This window comes from Calypte anna, chromosome 7 (assembly GCF_003957555.1).
Source record: "Calypte anna isolate BGI_N300 chromosome 7, bCalAnn1_v1.p, whole genome shotgun sequence".
In the NCBI taxonomy this organism is placed as follows: domain Eukaryota; kingdom Metazoa; phylum Chordata; class Aves; order Apodiformes; family Trochilidae; genus Calypte; species Calypte anna.
The window spans coordinates 17,471,271-17,485,259 of record NC_044253.1 but is presented as its reverse complement, the minus strand read 5'-3'; the positions used below and the strand labels follow the sequence as shown (position 1 = coordinate 17,485,259).

General features: G+C 36.1%; 1 protein-coding gene across 2 annotated transcripts in view; it reads right to left on the bottom strand.

Annotated features, from left to right (window-relative positions):
- The window catches only part of SLC4A10 (solute carrier family 4 member 10), a 112,707-nt gene that overhangs the window by 40,327 nt on the left and 58,391 nt on the right, over positions 1 to 13,989 (bottom strand). For both annotated transcript variants that reach the window (XM_030454755.1, XM_030454756.1), the window contains one exon: positions 9,961 to 10,149. In XM_030454755.1, the coding sequence (XP_030310615.1) occupies positions 9,961 to 10,149 (189 nt within the window). The remainder of the gene's footprint in view (positions 1 to 9,960; positions 10,150 to 13,989) is intronic.

Below are 13,989 nucleotides of genomic sequence, written 5' to 3'. Positions count from 1 at the left end.
TACCAAAAATATGAGCCAACTATCTCTTACTGCCCTAACACATACCCAGAAATATCTACAGAGTCCAACTGGCCCAGAGTCAGCATCTTGTGCCCAGCATGTATTTGTTTCCATAGCAAATAAAGTCTCTCATATGACTGAGAAATGATGATGTGAAAACATTGGTTCTGGTGAAAATCAACCTAAACTTGCACAGTAACAAAGACCATATGTTCACGATACATGAAGATGAAGACAGTCAGGAAGTCCTAAACTAGGCACGTTGTCTGGGCAATTCAAAAAGCCACTGTCTGTCCCCTCACACCACTCTTACACACACTTACAGCTCAAGCGTTTCTTCAGGAAACAATGCGCTTTGCGAGATCCTGTCTGAACAGGACAGGAGACTTTGCAAAGAGCAACTCAATCATTGCCAAAATACAGAAGTATCCAGCTTCTGTCACAGCTGAGCAGTTCTGCAGCCCTGTCTAAGTCTGGTCATGAATTCCCAGTTGAAACACTTGCTCAAGGAAAAGACTGGTTTTCATGAAAATCAACATCTCAGTTTCCACTAGGCAAATCTCCCATGACACAAAACAGTTTTTAGGCTCTTGCCTAAAAACTGTGCTGCATCCTGGCAGCATAGCCAGAGAGATTTTGATTAGGAAGTACAGGAACAGAATGCTTAAAAAACATATTGCTAAGACTGCTATTATTAAATGCATCAATCTTAAAAATGTGAATGTTTCCATTTTCTCTCTGATCCGGGACAAGGACAGAGCAAAGCAAGAATAGAAATTAGGGCTTTTGTTAAGCACTAAAGTGAAATAAACAGACAGTGGCAAAAAAACCCAGACATGACAAGCATGCAAAAATAACCAAGAAGGTAAAAATACTTCAGGATTAGAATTTACATATGACAAGGATAAAGGATTGATTTCAAAAAGTAACATATAAAATTAACTTAAAGGAATTCACATTAAAAAAGACTTAATTCCTAAATGTCACAAGAGACTACTTTTGTAAATTGGAAGCCAGAAATTATTAAAGATGCAAGATGCTTAGAAACCATCATTTGATTAATCTGTTTTAATTAGAATTTAAGGAAAAAACAGAGTTCGATCGTTAAATCATCTTTACACAATACATTCCTATACACTACCTCACACTGCAATTTATTACTTACAAACTTACTCTCAGAAAACTTTAAATCTAGTAATACAGGACCTTTTTACCTCTTAATTTCTTTCTTTTAGATGCTCCTCTGTATTCTAGGAGCTACCTAAAGGGAAATACTTGCAATAATTACTCATATTAAAGTCCATACTATGTTATGAAGATGTTAAAGGAAAGCAACAAAAATAGTACTTCATTATCTTTCTGTTGCTAATTAGAGATTTACACTTATACTTTTTTTTCTGGACCCAAAAATTCAAGAAAATGAGAGCAGGGATATCTGCCAAGGAGACAAAAATATTGACCAACAAAGGAGTCAGAGCACAGACCACCTGCTATAAATAATGAACTTTTACCACCATAATTGGAAGTATCAAAAGCCTCTAAGCAATTATCATAACAGTCCAAAGGCTAACTTTTAAACATTGTGTCCACTTTTCTTTTAGGAAAAAAATAAGTAAAATTGTACATAGTAGGAAATCAAACCCACAACCAGTAAGTATGTGTAGTTTAGAAGAATAGCATATGTTCTTTTTCTGTGCCAAAAGAAGACCTCAAACTTTGATTTACCCATATGCCGGAGTAATCTGAAACCACACCAAGTTTTACCTTGAGGCACTAAGAGATGTTTAAATAGCTCTGCAACTTAAGACAGCTTTCTGGATCTTGGAGGAAGGCGGTTGGTTTTTTTATTGTACTGAATAACAATCAAAGAAACAAGGTAAAGAAGACAGGTAATTTCACTTTTCACATGACAGTCATGAAGAAAGTTTTTAAAAAAGCATCTGAAGCACTGCATGAACATGTTTCTTATGCAATAATACAGTCGGTAAAATGCAAGTCTGGAACTTGGTCTATTTGTGGCCATTCAACAGAAAAGTAAGGTAAAAAGTATTGGGTTTTGGAGACATTTTTCTCCTATTCATATTTATTTTCCTAAACAACTGTGTATTTCACTGGATAGCAGGTAGATGTAGTGCTATGGTGGCCCTTTCCCTTGGAGCAAGACTGAAATGCTACACTGGTATTTTTTTCTTTGGTAGCTTCCTCTACTTCTGAGCTATGAAGCCACAAAAATACAGAAATTAATTTAAATTTGTGTATAGCTTCATGTTCCCTTAAGGAAGATGTCTTAGTGGTTAAGCATACTGTTAAGCACATGATTAATACTCACTGGTGTAGGACCAAAAGCATATTCATGCCAACCTAGTGAACACTTGCATCACCATGCTACACTGGTTTTCAAATGCTACTGAAAATATCCTGTTTGCTAAAGCACATTGGAAACCACCTAAGTGCTTTATTCTCAAGCTGCTTTTAATTTCAGCAATTGACAACTGAGTGAAGTTGTTGGTTCACTCAGTTCACTCTGAGTGAAGGATAGATACAATCATCAGCACCACAATGGGCAGAGGAAGCAACAATCAATTAAACAGAGGAATGAAGAAGGAAGCTGCTACATCACACCTAGACTAAAGGAAACTGTAACAAACAAACTCGAAAACCAGCCAACCAAACCAAAGGCATTTCCTCTCTGATTTTCACCAAAGAATCAAGAGTCAGCACTGCATCAAACTATCTCTGGAATACAGCTACACTAAACTCAAGTTTTCTCCAAATTTCAACTCTATAATATGGGACACTTCAAAGGACTATATGGACAAAAAAACAGAAAAAACAAACACCCAAAAAACCTCTCAAAGTAATCACAAACCCCAGGTCAGTATTCAAATATTATCTCCGAGAAAAACACCTGAGATGATTGATTACTTCTTTGCATTGGCAATATGGGCTTTAGGCTGGTAAGAGCAGTGAAGGCTTAAACCATCAACTCCCTAAATGAGACAATGAAAGCAGCAACAGCTTCGCCTTTACTCAGCTCTTCCATGCCCTATGCTGTCCACTTCCATTTCAGCTCTCTTACACAAAACGTGTATTTACACACTGTATGTGAAAAATAAATACAGTATTATATTTTTTTAAGAATGCATTGTAGTACTTCAAGTCCTTACAAATCTAAAGTTTATAGGCTCTGATTTATTCTGCAGTCCATCTGCATAAAAATCTGAAGATCTGCATTCTTTGACAAGTCATGAGAGTGCCATTCAGGTTTTTTGAAGTATCAGTCAAACAAACGCACAATGTGATATCACTGAAAAATCCAGCCTACACACAAAAGAACTTAATACCTTACACATAAAACTACACTAAAATGGGTGTCAAGACTTACCTATGAATTAAAAAGCCAGTATCAGCACAGTTTTTGAACTTTATTTTTAATTATTTTACATAAAAATAAATGTATTTTTCCAGACAAATTTCCAAAGTTTGAATTGAGCAAGAACTGATACAAAAAAATATTAAATCATGCAAAGCCAAGCCACTTAAAAATTAAAATCCATCAAAACATAGACCACATTTGTAACATTAATAAAATTTGCATTTGCAGACAGAGCTCAGCCTTTTGAGACTAGCAGTCCTGCCAAAGTCAAAAAATTACTCCCAGTAGATTAACGTCACATGCAACATACTCTTACTACTGAAAATTAAAGGCTCAAGATATTTAACTATGTGTATTGTATTTATTAATCAAAATCCAAGAGGTCGGTAGAAGGCCAATGACAAAAAACAAGCACAATGTATTGAGACACGAATCAGAGTTACTGGAAGCAAACTTGATGCAACTGACTTGAAAGGAAATGGAATCAAAAAAGAAGTTGCTTATTTTTCTAGCCCATATACAGTTCTTCTCATTCAGAAAAAAAATCTGACTTTCAAGCCAGCTATAACTATGTTCAGGCTTTTCACTACAACTAGCCACCAGTTTTACAAATCTAAACAGACACACTGTCCAGATCAAAAATCAAGAATTTAAAAACTGTTACATTGTAAAATTCTGATATAACAGAGCAATGAATCCACTTTTGCTGGCTGAATTGCATATGCAATTTTAGGCGTTTTAATTTATAATACTTTTAATTGGTGGAGAACAATGCCACTCCCATTGTACCTGCATAGCTGTAAGCAGACTTGGTGCTGACTGATCATATATAATTTAAGAGGATGAAGAAGAAGTCAGTCTACATTTTTCTTAATGTAAGACCTGAATCTCAAGCATAATTCACACGAAGTCATGCAGTTTTAACTAAAATGCTATGATTTGCAGTTTTACAAACTTATGTACGGAAATGAGCTTCAAAAGAAATGGCACCTTTTTCCCCCCAAAACAACTTCATTTCACAAAAGCTTCTCTTAGGTGTGCCAGACAAAAGCCTGAGGTAATTTTTAATCACTACAGCAAGAAGTTGCATGCTGTCAAGAAACTGAGATGAAAACACGAGTGTACATATGAAATTATTTGAAGCCCAAGCAATAATAGGTATTTATACTACCTCTGAACCTTCAAGGAGTTTACAGAACCCAAAGGATAGGAGATGAGGAAGATACAGAGATGAGATGAGCCTGTTAGAGACAGACACAACAAAGACAGAGCAAAATAAAGAAATACAAAGATGAATGATACAGTTTCATAGATACAGATTACACATTTTATCATGGATACAAGGAAATGGTGAGAAATCAAGAATACATATCAGATGAAATGTTTTTAAATTCAAGCTGCATTTAAGCAATATAAAAACAGTGGATAATACACGTTGTTTAAAATATATGCATTTGAGAAGAATATAAAACAAGAAATAAAGCATTAACCAATTTAAGCCAGAATTAACTATCTTTGAATTTGCTTTCTCTTTAGGGAAAGCTAAAGCAATCCAGATCCAATATTTCCAGAAAACTTGGGTGTATATATATGGCATTCATTGTGACTTATTCCCAAAATGAAGGAATACAGTCACATAGCTAGGAATGCCTTCCTACCCTTTTCATATAGCTCCAAGTAATGTCCATCTCTTTCCACATGGTAGTATTGATATCAGAATTCATGTGCTGTAAACTAGCTCTGAGTAGTGACATAAACGCTTTCACTGATGTTTAGAAGAGATTAGGAAACGGAGGAAAGCAACAAACATCATCCTGTTACTGGTAACTTAGACTTCCTGGAATATTAAAGCATATGATCATAAATCAGACATCCAAACCTAGTCTTAAACACCTCCGAGTGTGCTCATACTGCCATAAAACAATGAAGAAGTATAAACCAGGTCAAGTTAACTGAAATAACTGGAAAAAGGCTTGACAAAGAAAACGACAAAATTAACAGTTCCAGCAGCTCATACTGTTAACTCTGAAGATTTACAGTTTAATATGCCATTGTTTCCTTCAAGTTCTTTGGCATATCAGTAAATCTCTCCTTGTAATTTCAAAATTTCTCAAAACAATGCATTGCATAATGCCATTTTTACACTAATAAAGTGTCTGCTCTGACAGAAGAAGCAGTTATAAAAAGCTTATGTATGGAACAGAAAGTAAGCACAAGTTCACATTATTATGGATAAAGAACATTTCAGCAAGGTGCATGGAAATACAGTTTATAAGTCACTTATCCTGCCATGCTCTGCTCCCCTAGTTCCTCCCTATTTGACTTTCATCAGTCGTAAGATCCCATTACATACACACACTAAACTTCAGACTAAAAGTGAAACACTAATCCAAAAAACCTAAAATGTTCTTTCTTTTCCTAACTACACTTTTTTCAAATCAGTTACTTTTCCATGCTATGCACAATTAAATTCTGAATTGCAAAACCCTTTATAAAAGGGGAGAGCCTTATGAAATTATTTTAGCATTCCTCTAACAATAGAAAGTTACTGTAGATTCATATTGCCTAGCATTTTAGACCACGTCATAGGAATTTACAGACACAGCTCTTGTGTATCGGAGTGAAAAAATCTTCTGATCTCAGTAAGTTAAACAAGCAAACTTTCTGAAGATGATTTACTAATTACACAGATTCATATTTTTACCTGCATTTAACAGTATTTATGCTAAAATTACTTGCCACCCCCTATATTGGGTATTTGGCATCAAATTAGACTTTAAAAAAAATCATTTTTCATACTCTTATGCCAAATTTGACTGTCGTTTTTTATTGGAACATCAAAAGCAGGCTTTTAATTCTCACAGTTTTGATGCTTAATGAAAAGTGAAAGTTAAACACAGCATGGCAGCATTAAAAATGCATGGTAAATCCATAGCACCCTGACATCTTAGCCCTGCAGAGGATGTGAAGAAAAGCCATTGTAAACAAAAGATAATACTACTAAATACAAAGCAAATTAATTAGATGATCTGACAGGCTCTTAAACAAAGCAAAAAAGGAGGGAGAACATATGTACAACTATCTTCCAGCAAAGATATCATTCCAGCACAGCCATACATTGAATTTAAGTATGTCTTCATTTTCAGACTTCCCTCCCGAATATCTGGGAATTGATATTTTAATAAGCTAGTACACTCACTACTTGGACAAGGAGGGGTTCTGCTTCCCCAGCTCTACCACGTAACTCAGACAGGACAGATATAAGGCTCTGAACCACCTATGGTGCAAACTACAGATTGCTAAGGATTTGTCATCAGTTAAGCTGTATTAACTAAACCCAAATTTAGCCACACTGAAAATTTCCTTTTGTGCAGAAAATTGTCCAAATTCTCCTGTCTCATTTCAAGAGAGACAAATAAGCAGCCTTTCTATGTTCCTAACACTTGCTGCTTCTGAAAGCTCTGATCTTCTGCAAGCTCTTCAGTAGTACCAGAGATGATCTGGTTTTCTTCCCAAAGTCTTCTAGGAATTAAGCTTCTCAACCAGAAAGTAAAAGCAATAATAAAATATCTTACTATTCTTATGCATTTTTATATTAAAAAGAGACACTTGGCAATCTATGAAAAATTTTACATTCATACATTCTATACAGTATTTGTGCACAAATGGGAATAAGCAGACTAAAATGATGCCTTGATTGCATTTTATCTGTTTGTCCTCAGGATACAAAGATGTGTCTCACAGCATGTTCTTGACAACAATATAAAGTGTTTAGATTCCTGAATTTTGCTCTAACTGATTTTTCTTTTCCTTTCAGCTCATTTTTCCATTATTATGAGATGCTTCTACAGATGGTCTATAGCAAGCTAAACAGAAATACATAGCTACAGTGAGCATAACACTGTAGCTGAACTGTAGCTTTTGGGTCATGAGGAAATGGCAGAAGAAAATGCTCAGAAACCTCACTGCTAACTCTGGTCAAGGACAGCAGAGTTCCTGAAAGCTGAGCTTTCTGCATAATTTATACACCCCCTACTACATCAAGGTATGCAGGGCAAAGAAATAAAGAATAAGCCTGAAGAGGTGGAAATCACTGTGCCTGAAAAACGGAAGCTGTCCAGAATCATCTCTTTCCCCCTCCTTTATGCCCATGAGCTCCTTATTTGCTGTTGTCTTGTAAGGAGAAAAAACTGTGACTCCATTTAAATCTAAAAAATAGACTACATTTTTGTCTTCTAAAACTACTACAAACAGTACAATTCAGACAATAAGATTCAGACTCTTTAATAGGGGAATGGTTGGTAAGAGAGAAACTTAAACCAGCTCCTTTTTGCTTTATTACAGGGCCATCATCTGTTTTGAAGAGGTCAATGCTGGTGACTGCCAAACGTACATTATCACTTAATGGCTGCAAGTAGAAGTGCAGTGCTTCAAATTGATTAAGATACATCTGTGTCCAGAAAAACTGGGGTTGGAACTCTTCACTGTAGTTTAGATTAAAAGTTGATTTACCTTTGTGTAAGTTTTCTTAAGACTATTTAGATTTGTATTGTTTATGGCACATTTAATTTAATTCAAATAAACACAGTGAAAGTGATAGAGTGAATTTTTTTTTAACCAGGGGTCAGACGGCTCTGAGGTGTCTTCACATAAGCACATGAACTGGAATTTTCATGTCTTGCAACTGGAATTTTCATACCTTGCAAAATAAGCAAAGTCAAATGAAAACCTGTCAGAATATGTCTTCCTACTTACAGAATTACTTAACCACTCAGCGTATAAAACTAGTGTGTTTAACACATTCCCAGAAGAAACCTAGGCAAAAGTGAGGTGTTCCTGGAGTGCATTACTGCATCAGTTCCAGTAACAGACACAGAAAGTTACCAAAATTGAGCTTATGATACTTTCACAGTTTGCCTTGAGGGATTTTTTAAGGAGACCTACTGCTTATTTGGTTTATAAGATTCGGTGCAAAAAGCCTAAAGAACGCAGGATGCCACTTTGCATCCTGTGGAAACTTAGGAATAGGAACATTATAACAGTAACTCCCTTAAGTGTCTCCTGAATATTTAATTTAAAGTCATCAGCAAGAGTTGCACAAATCTAGAGGAAAGTTGCCCTAAAAAGGACTTACAATCATCCTACTTGCTTGAACTCTTGTGTATCCATATGCATAATCACACACAACTTAGTAAATACTATTTTTTCTTACTCTTAAAATTATTTTCTGGCATAATTAGTATGTTTCTTTTTAATAAGTTTTTCAGATGAAATCATATGTTGCCTTTTAGGTCTGAAAGTCTTCCTCAGGGAAGCACACAGATTTGGAACTTTATATGGCAATGATTGAAACAGAAGGTCCTCCCATGAAACCTAAGTTAATATTTACACCAACAGCTCCATTTTTCCAGGTCAGCCACACTACTCTCTTTTCCCTTCTGCTCTATGTCTCACAGCACAGAGCTGCCTCACCCACCCTGCACCTTCCTTGGGCTGTGGCTGCTTCCTCTCCCCAAGCAGGTGACAGGGGAGAGCACTGAACCAGCGACAGCAGAAGGGACTGACTGAGATTTCATGGGGATTTCTAGAATAAGAGTCACTATAGTCCAACAGTGTTCAAGCAAAAATGCTGTGGGTTTTGTGATGATACTGGATACAGAGACTCGGTAATTCCACAATCTATAATTCTAGTCAATTAATTATAAATATTTCCCAAAATTGCATGCAAGTTTCATAATGCAGGCCTGTGCTTATGTAAATAAGGAAGGGTCAGTAAGAAATTACCATTCATTGTGATTAATCTATAACAATAGTACAGTTTATAAATGCTTCTGTAAAAGCACAAAAGAAAGAAGTCAAGCCAGTATTTTCCTGAAGAACCATTCTGTAAGTGTGCTCTGTTATTTTCATGAACATGGTTGTCCAAAAAATGACTTTCTGAAGGAACAGGGCTCAGCTATTGTGGCATCTCTTTGAAAATGTTTCTCTCATTTCCCAACCCCTCAAACTCAACTATGAGATCTGAATCACCAATTGAACACACTAGTTAGAGTACATATCCTGTAACAGAAACTCTACCAGCAATCCATTACATTTTAACTAAAGAAGTTCTGGTTATTCAACAGAAGTCAAAAATAGTCAGATCATATTTCTGGCACTCACAGAGCACATCCACAGCTCAGAGCAAAACTGCAAAGATGCTTAAGCACAGCTTGAAGGATCTCACAGTATGCCTAGAGCACTACAAGTGTACCTGAGCTGTGCTGCATCAGGATTAACATGCCATGCTGTTACCCAGGACAGAAAAGCATACTAACCAGCTAGCCTACTTCCAACACCTGAGCTAGCTCCCTTGAATATCTCTGCACAGCCGTGAATTGCCCAGGATACCTAAACCTCAAATTTAAATAGGTGTGTTACTGCATGCATAAAAGGAACCCCTCATGAAGAAGGTGACACATTTACACAGTAGCTTTTCAGAGCCAGAATCACACCAAGTTCAAGCTGTGGGTACAAAGCATATGCAGTACCGAATAAGCAGATGTTAGTGTAAGATCAAAACACAAAATAAAGCAACACATTACCGTTTTTATCCATGGAATGGGGCTCAGACTGCTTCTTTCCAATATCAGCAAAGGATCTTACAATTGGAATCCTGTTGCTCAGCTTCTTCTGGTTCTGATGGTGATGCTGTTTCAGTAGTGCCTCATGTACTCGGTGACGAACATCCTCACTGAGCTGCCCAGAACCGACCTGCTGGTCCAGAATCATATCTGAAAACAAATATATAAACATATTAAAAGAGGGTGAAGACTAATTTTTTTATTTTAATATTGCAACAATAAGAGTTGCTATCCTGCAGGATTACCAATGAAAGGTATCAATTCCTTTAATGCAATACAATTAAATTTAAGTTTTATTTAAAAGTATTTCAGGAAAAAAGAAAAAAATCAAAATTATGCTATTAATGTAAAAAAGTTAATCCCTCAAAACATACATTGTTCCCAAATCAAGGTCACCTATAGAATTCTGAAATCAGTCCCTGTTGCTGCCATGCATAAAACATTTAAACTGAGGCTTATGATGTGTATAAGGTGTCTTTTTTCCAAAAACATCCACCCTATTTACTGCAAATGCTGTGGGGAAACAACTTTTATATTCCCTTTACATTTAGCACAGGATATCACAGTCTAGCTGTTTATTTCTTACAGCTGTAATTACAATGTTACCAACACTGTACAATACAAAGAAATTTCACATATGACAATACAGAAAAATTTGCTGCGTTATTTACAAGTACTTAATAGGAGGCTTCTTTTACTGCCTGATGAACATGGTCCTGTATGTGAGTCATTGCATGGAGGTGTGAGTGAAGCTGATCCCCCTGCATATTTGCCATTCACTGGCAGAAAACAGGAAAGAAATAGATAGAAATAGAAAATAGGAAAGAATTGTTGAGAATTTCATTGAGGATTTTTTTATTATTATTTTGGGAAATCTTGCCAGCAACAGTAATAACACTTAACAGAAAAAGAAAGGAAAATAACAAATTCTATATAAAATCAAGTAGAACAGCATCTAAGTACACACTGTCCTTGTAACTTCGTTGGAAGGAACTGTACTGCATAAAAATAGTGATATAATAATCTGAGTTAGAAACTCCTTGTTCTGGAAATCCAGACAGCTCATGATTCTGTGCTGGAGTCAGATTCTTATTAACCAGTAAACTCAGTGAAAAAGCAAGAACAGCAGGAAAAAGAAAAAAACCGAAAAAGATGCAACATCAGTAGAAACACAATCAGGTCTTTGATAATTGCCGAGAGCAAGAAAAGAGAGATAATAAAAGGCATTAAGTAATTATGCTGCTTAAGACTTTAATTGCTAACAGTGGTCTATGTACTGTGTATACATTTTAAATACACAATAGCTTTTCTGAAGCTCTGAATATCCATATAAAACAAGCCAATGCATCATGAACATAGCTGCTTTAAGAGTGGAACAACAAATTACTTGCTTGTTTCAGTTATTCTGAAGAGGCTACCAACAAATGTACATCTGTGATGACACATACAAAGACAAGGCTAAGTCCATGACAAATGCAGCTGCAAACAGATGCAAACATGAGAAATGTTTCTGCATCTCGCAATGCAGTGATGCAGAGGTTTTCAAGTTGCCTTTGATCCTCTCCAGCAATTACATTCTGAAAAATATTCACAACAGTGCTGATCAAGCATATGCCAAAGAATAATACTGTCTGGTGGTGTGCCAGAACCTGTCTTTGGGGTGCTTCACCTGACTTTGAAGGGAACCCTGGAGAGAAATGTTAATTTGAACACCATTAAGCAGGTTATCTCTGCATTCCCACTCTAGATAGACTGTTTCTATTACTCATGTAAGAGACAGAGAGGCACTGCAGCAAGATGAGTGACAGGCAAAAGAGAAGGTAACATAAGTTCAAGAGAAAGTCTTCACTAGAACTTTTCAGAAGGAGCCAAGAATTTGCACCACATAAGAAAAAGGGAAGAAATCTCCAACTCCAAGAAAAATGCTCATTTTTCTGCTCATCTTTATTGCCTTTTGAGGAACTGTCTTTGCACTGAGCAGATTATCTTGCCTTTAGATACCCTGCATACATAAAAGTGCATGCCACAGTTCCCCAGACCGTACTTTCTGGCCAGTACTTTCTGTAACAGGACAGGAGATCTTCAGGGGAAAAAAAATTAATCATGACTATATAACTTAGGGCATCTGTGCTAGAGCACATTGAAATTACCTTCTCCTCCTTATTTTTTAATTCTACTGACCAAAAGACAAATTGTAGAAAAGGCAAAAACCAAGATTACCTTCTTTGAGTTGCTCTAAAATGGAAATCAAAAGGAAAACTGAAAAAAAAAAGGACTCTTCTAGAACAGGCAAATTTAGTGTTGTGGTCATCAACTTGCTTACAGATCAGTGGAACTCCACTTCCATGGTGTCATTCCTGGAATTACAGTATTTTCCATATAAAATATTAAAATACATTAACTGCTGAGGATGATGTCAATGATGATGAGATGATCTACTTGAGGAGAGAAAATGCCAGTAAAAATAAAATAATTTCCCATTTGCACAAATAAATTTATAAAAGCTATACTGTAAAAAAACAACAAAGAAAACCCAAAAAACACAACATGAAGTCCAAAAATATTTTTTTTTTTTTTTTAAGCTGTGTGCCAGACGAAATGTCAGCATTGAATTGCTGGGCACATATTCTCCTGATATAGGTTCGCATTGACAGTTTACAGTAGGATGAATGTAAATTCAGTACATACCAGCAAAGTTGCTGGTATTTACACCTCTAAGTCTTTCAAATTTTATAACTGTGCAACTGCAAGACAAAAGAAGAGACCAATGACAAAAAAATAGAACACATGGGCTTTTGTGTGTGTCATGATTGCAGTGACAGCTGACTACAAAACCTAATTTAAAAGCCAAGGTTTGTTTGGTTTCTGGTTGTTTTCTTTCCATTAAAGACAGAGGAGAAGAAAACACAAGTAAGCCTAAAGCAGTGTTTTATGAAAAACACTGAGCTGAAATTCTGTACTTTATCTTACCCTGTCTCTCATAGGAACCTGCAGATACACTTCCCTAGTAAGTGAGGCACTAGAAGCAACAGAAAACTAACCATCAGGATTCTTGGGCTGCATTTGTGGACCACGACCCATTTACAGTGTTTACAATGGTGATTATAAACACGTTATCTAAGCCAGAGGATTTAGCTCACTCATCCAAAGAGGCAGAGTTGCTCCAGTGCACTGAGAGATGGATGCTATTTCCATCTCCACCTGAAATTACTTCGTTCAACTCCTCAGCTAAATTACTTGAAAAGAAAAGACAGGAAGTGAAAAACGCCTGCTTTTTAAAGTAACAACATGCAATTTTACTGAAGAGCAAGAGCAAGTATTTTACAAACTGTAAATTTTAAAGACAAGGCTAAAATTCCCAGTTTGCAGCTCAGACTTATCCTTTGTAAGTGTAAGAGCTATGCTAACACACTACAGTGGATCCTACCAAAAGAAAACTAGAGACATCACAAGACAATGTATTTTACACTCTAAAAAGAACAAGCGCTGTGAGTGACACTGGTTCTGTCTCTAGGCACAAAATAAAAGCTGAGACTGACTTGTGCAATCTAAAAAAATTCCCAGATTTGTTGTTAACATGGGAAAATACAAAACAACAAAAAAATGCCCTGCTACTTAGAAGTTAGTACAAAATTTGCTATTTGCCCATAGACAAAGGAACAAAACCTGATAAAGGTTTCTCTGTAGAGGTAATCACTAGATGGTAAGCTGTAAATAAAGCAAACAGCTGCAAAAACCTGGGTGAGAAGGTGAGACAGGTGTAGGGTCAAACAAAGAGGCAGACTGCTCACCAGCAAACCCACGCTTTGTACAGCATTTTTAATAAAAGTTAAATTTACTGTAAAAGCACTGTCAGAAACCTAACACAACCTGTCACAGCTGAAAGAAAAGGCTCCAGTGACATAAAACCCAAACTGGAGACAGTTTAAATAGATCATTATTATGGAGTAACATATCTTAAAGCAACCAAAGGCAAAAGAAGACTTGTTC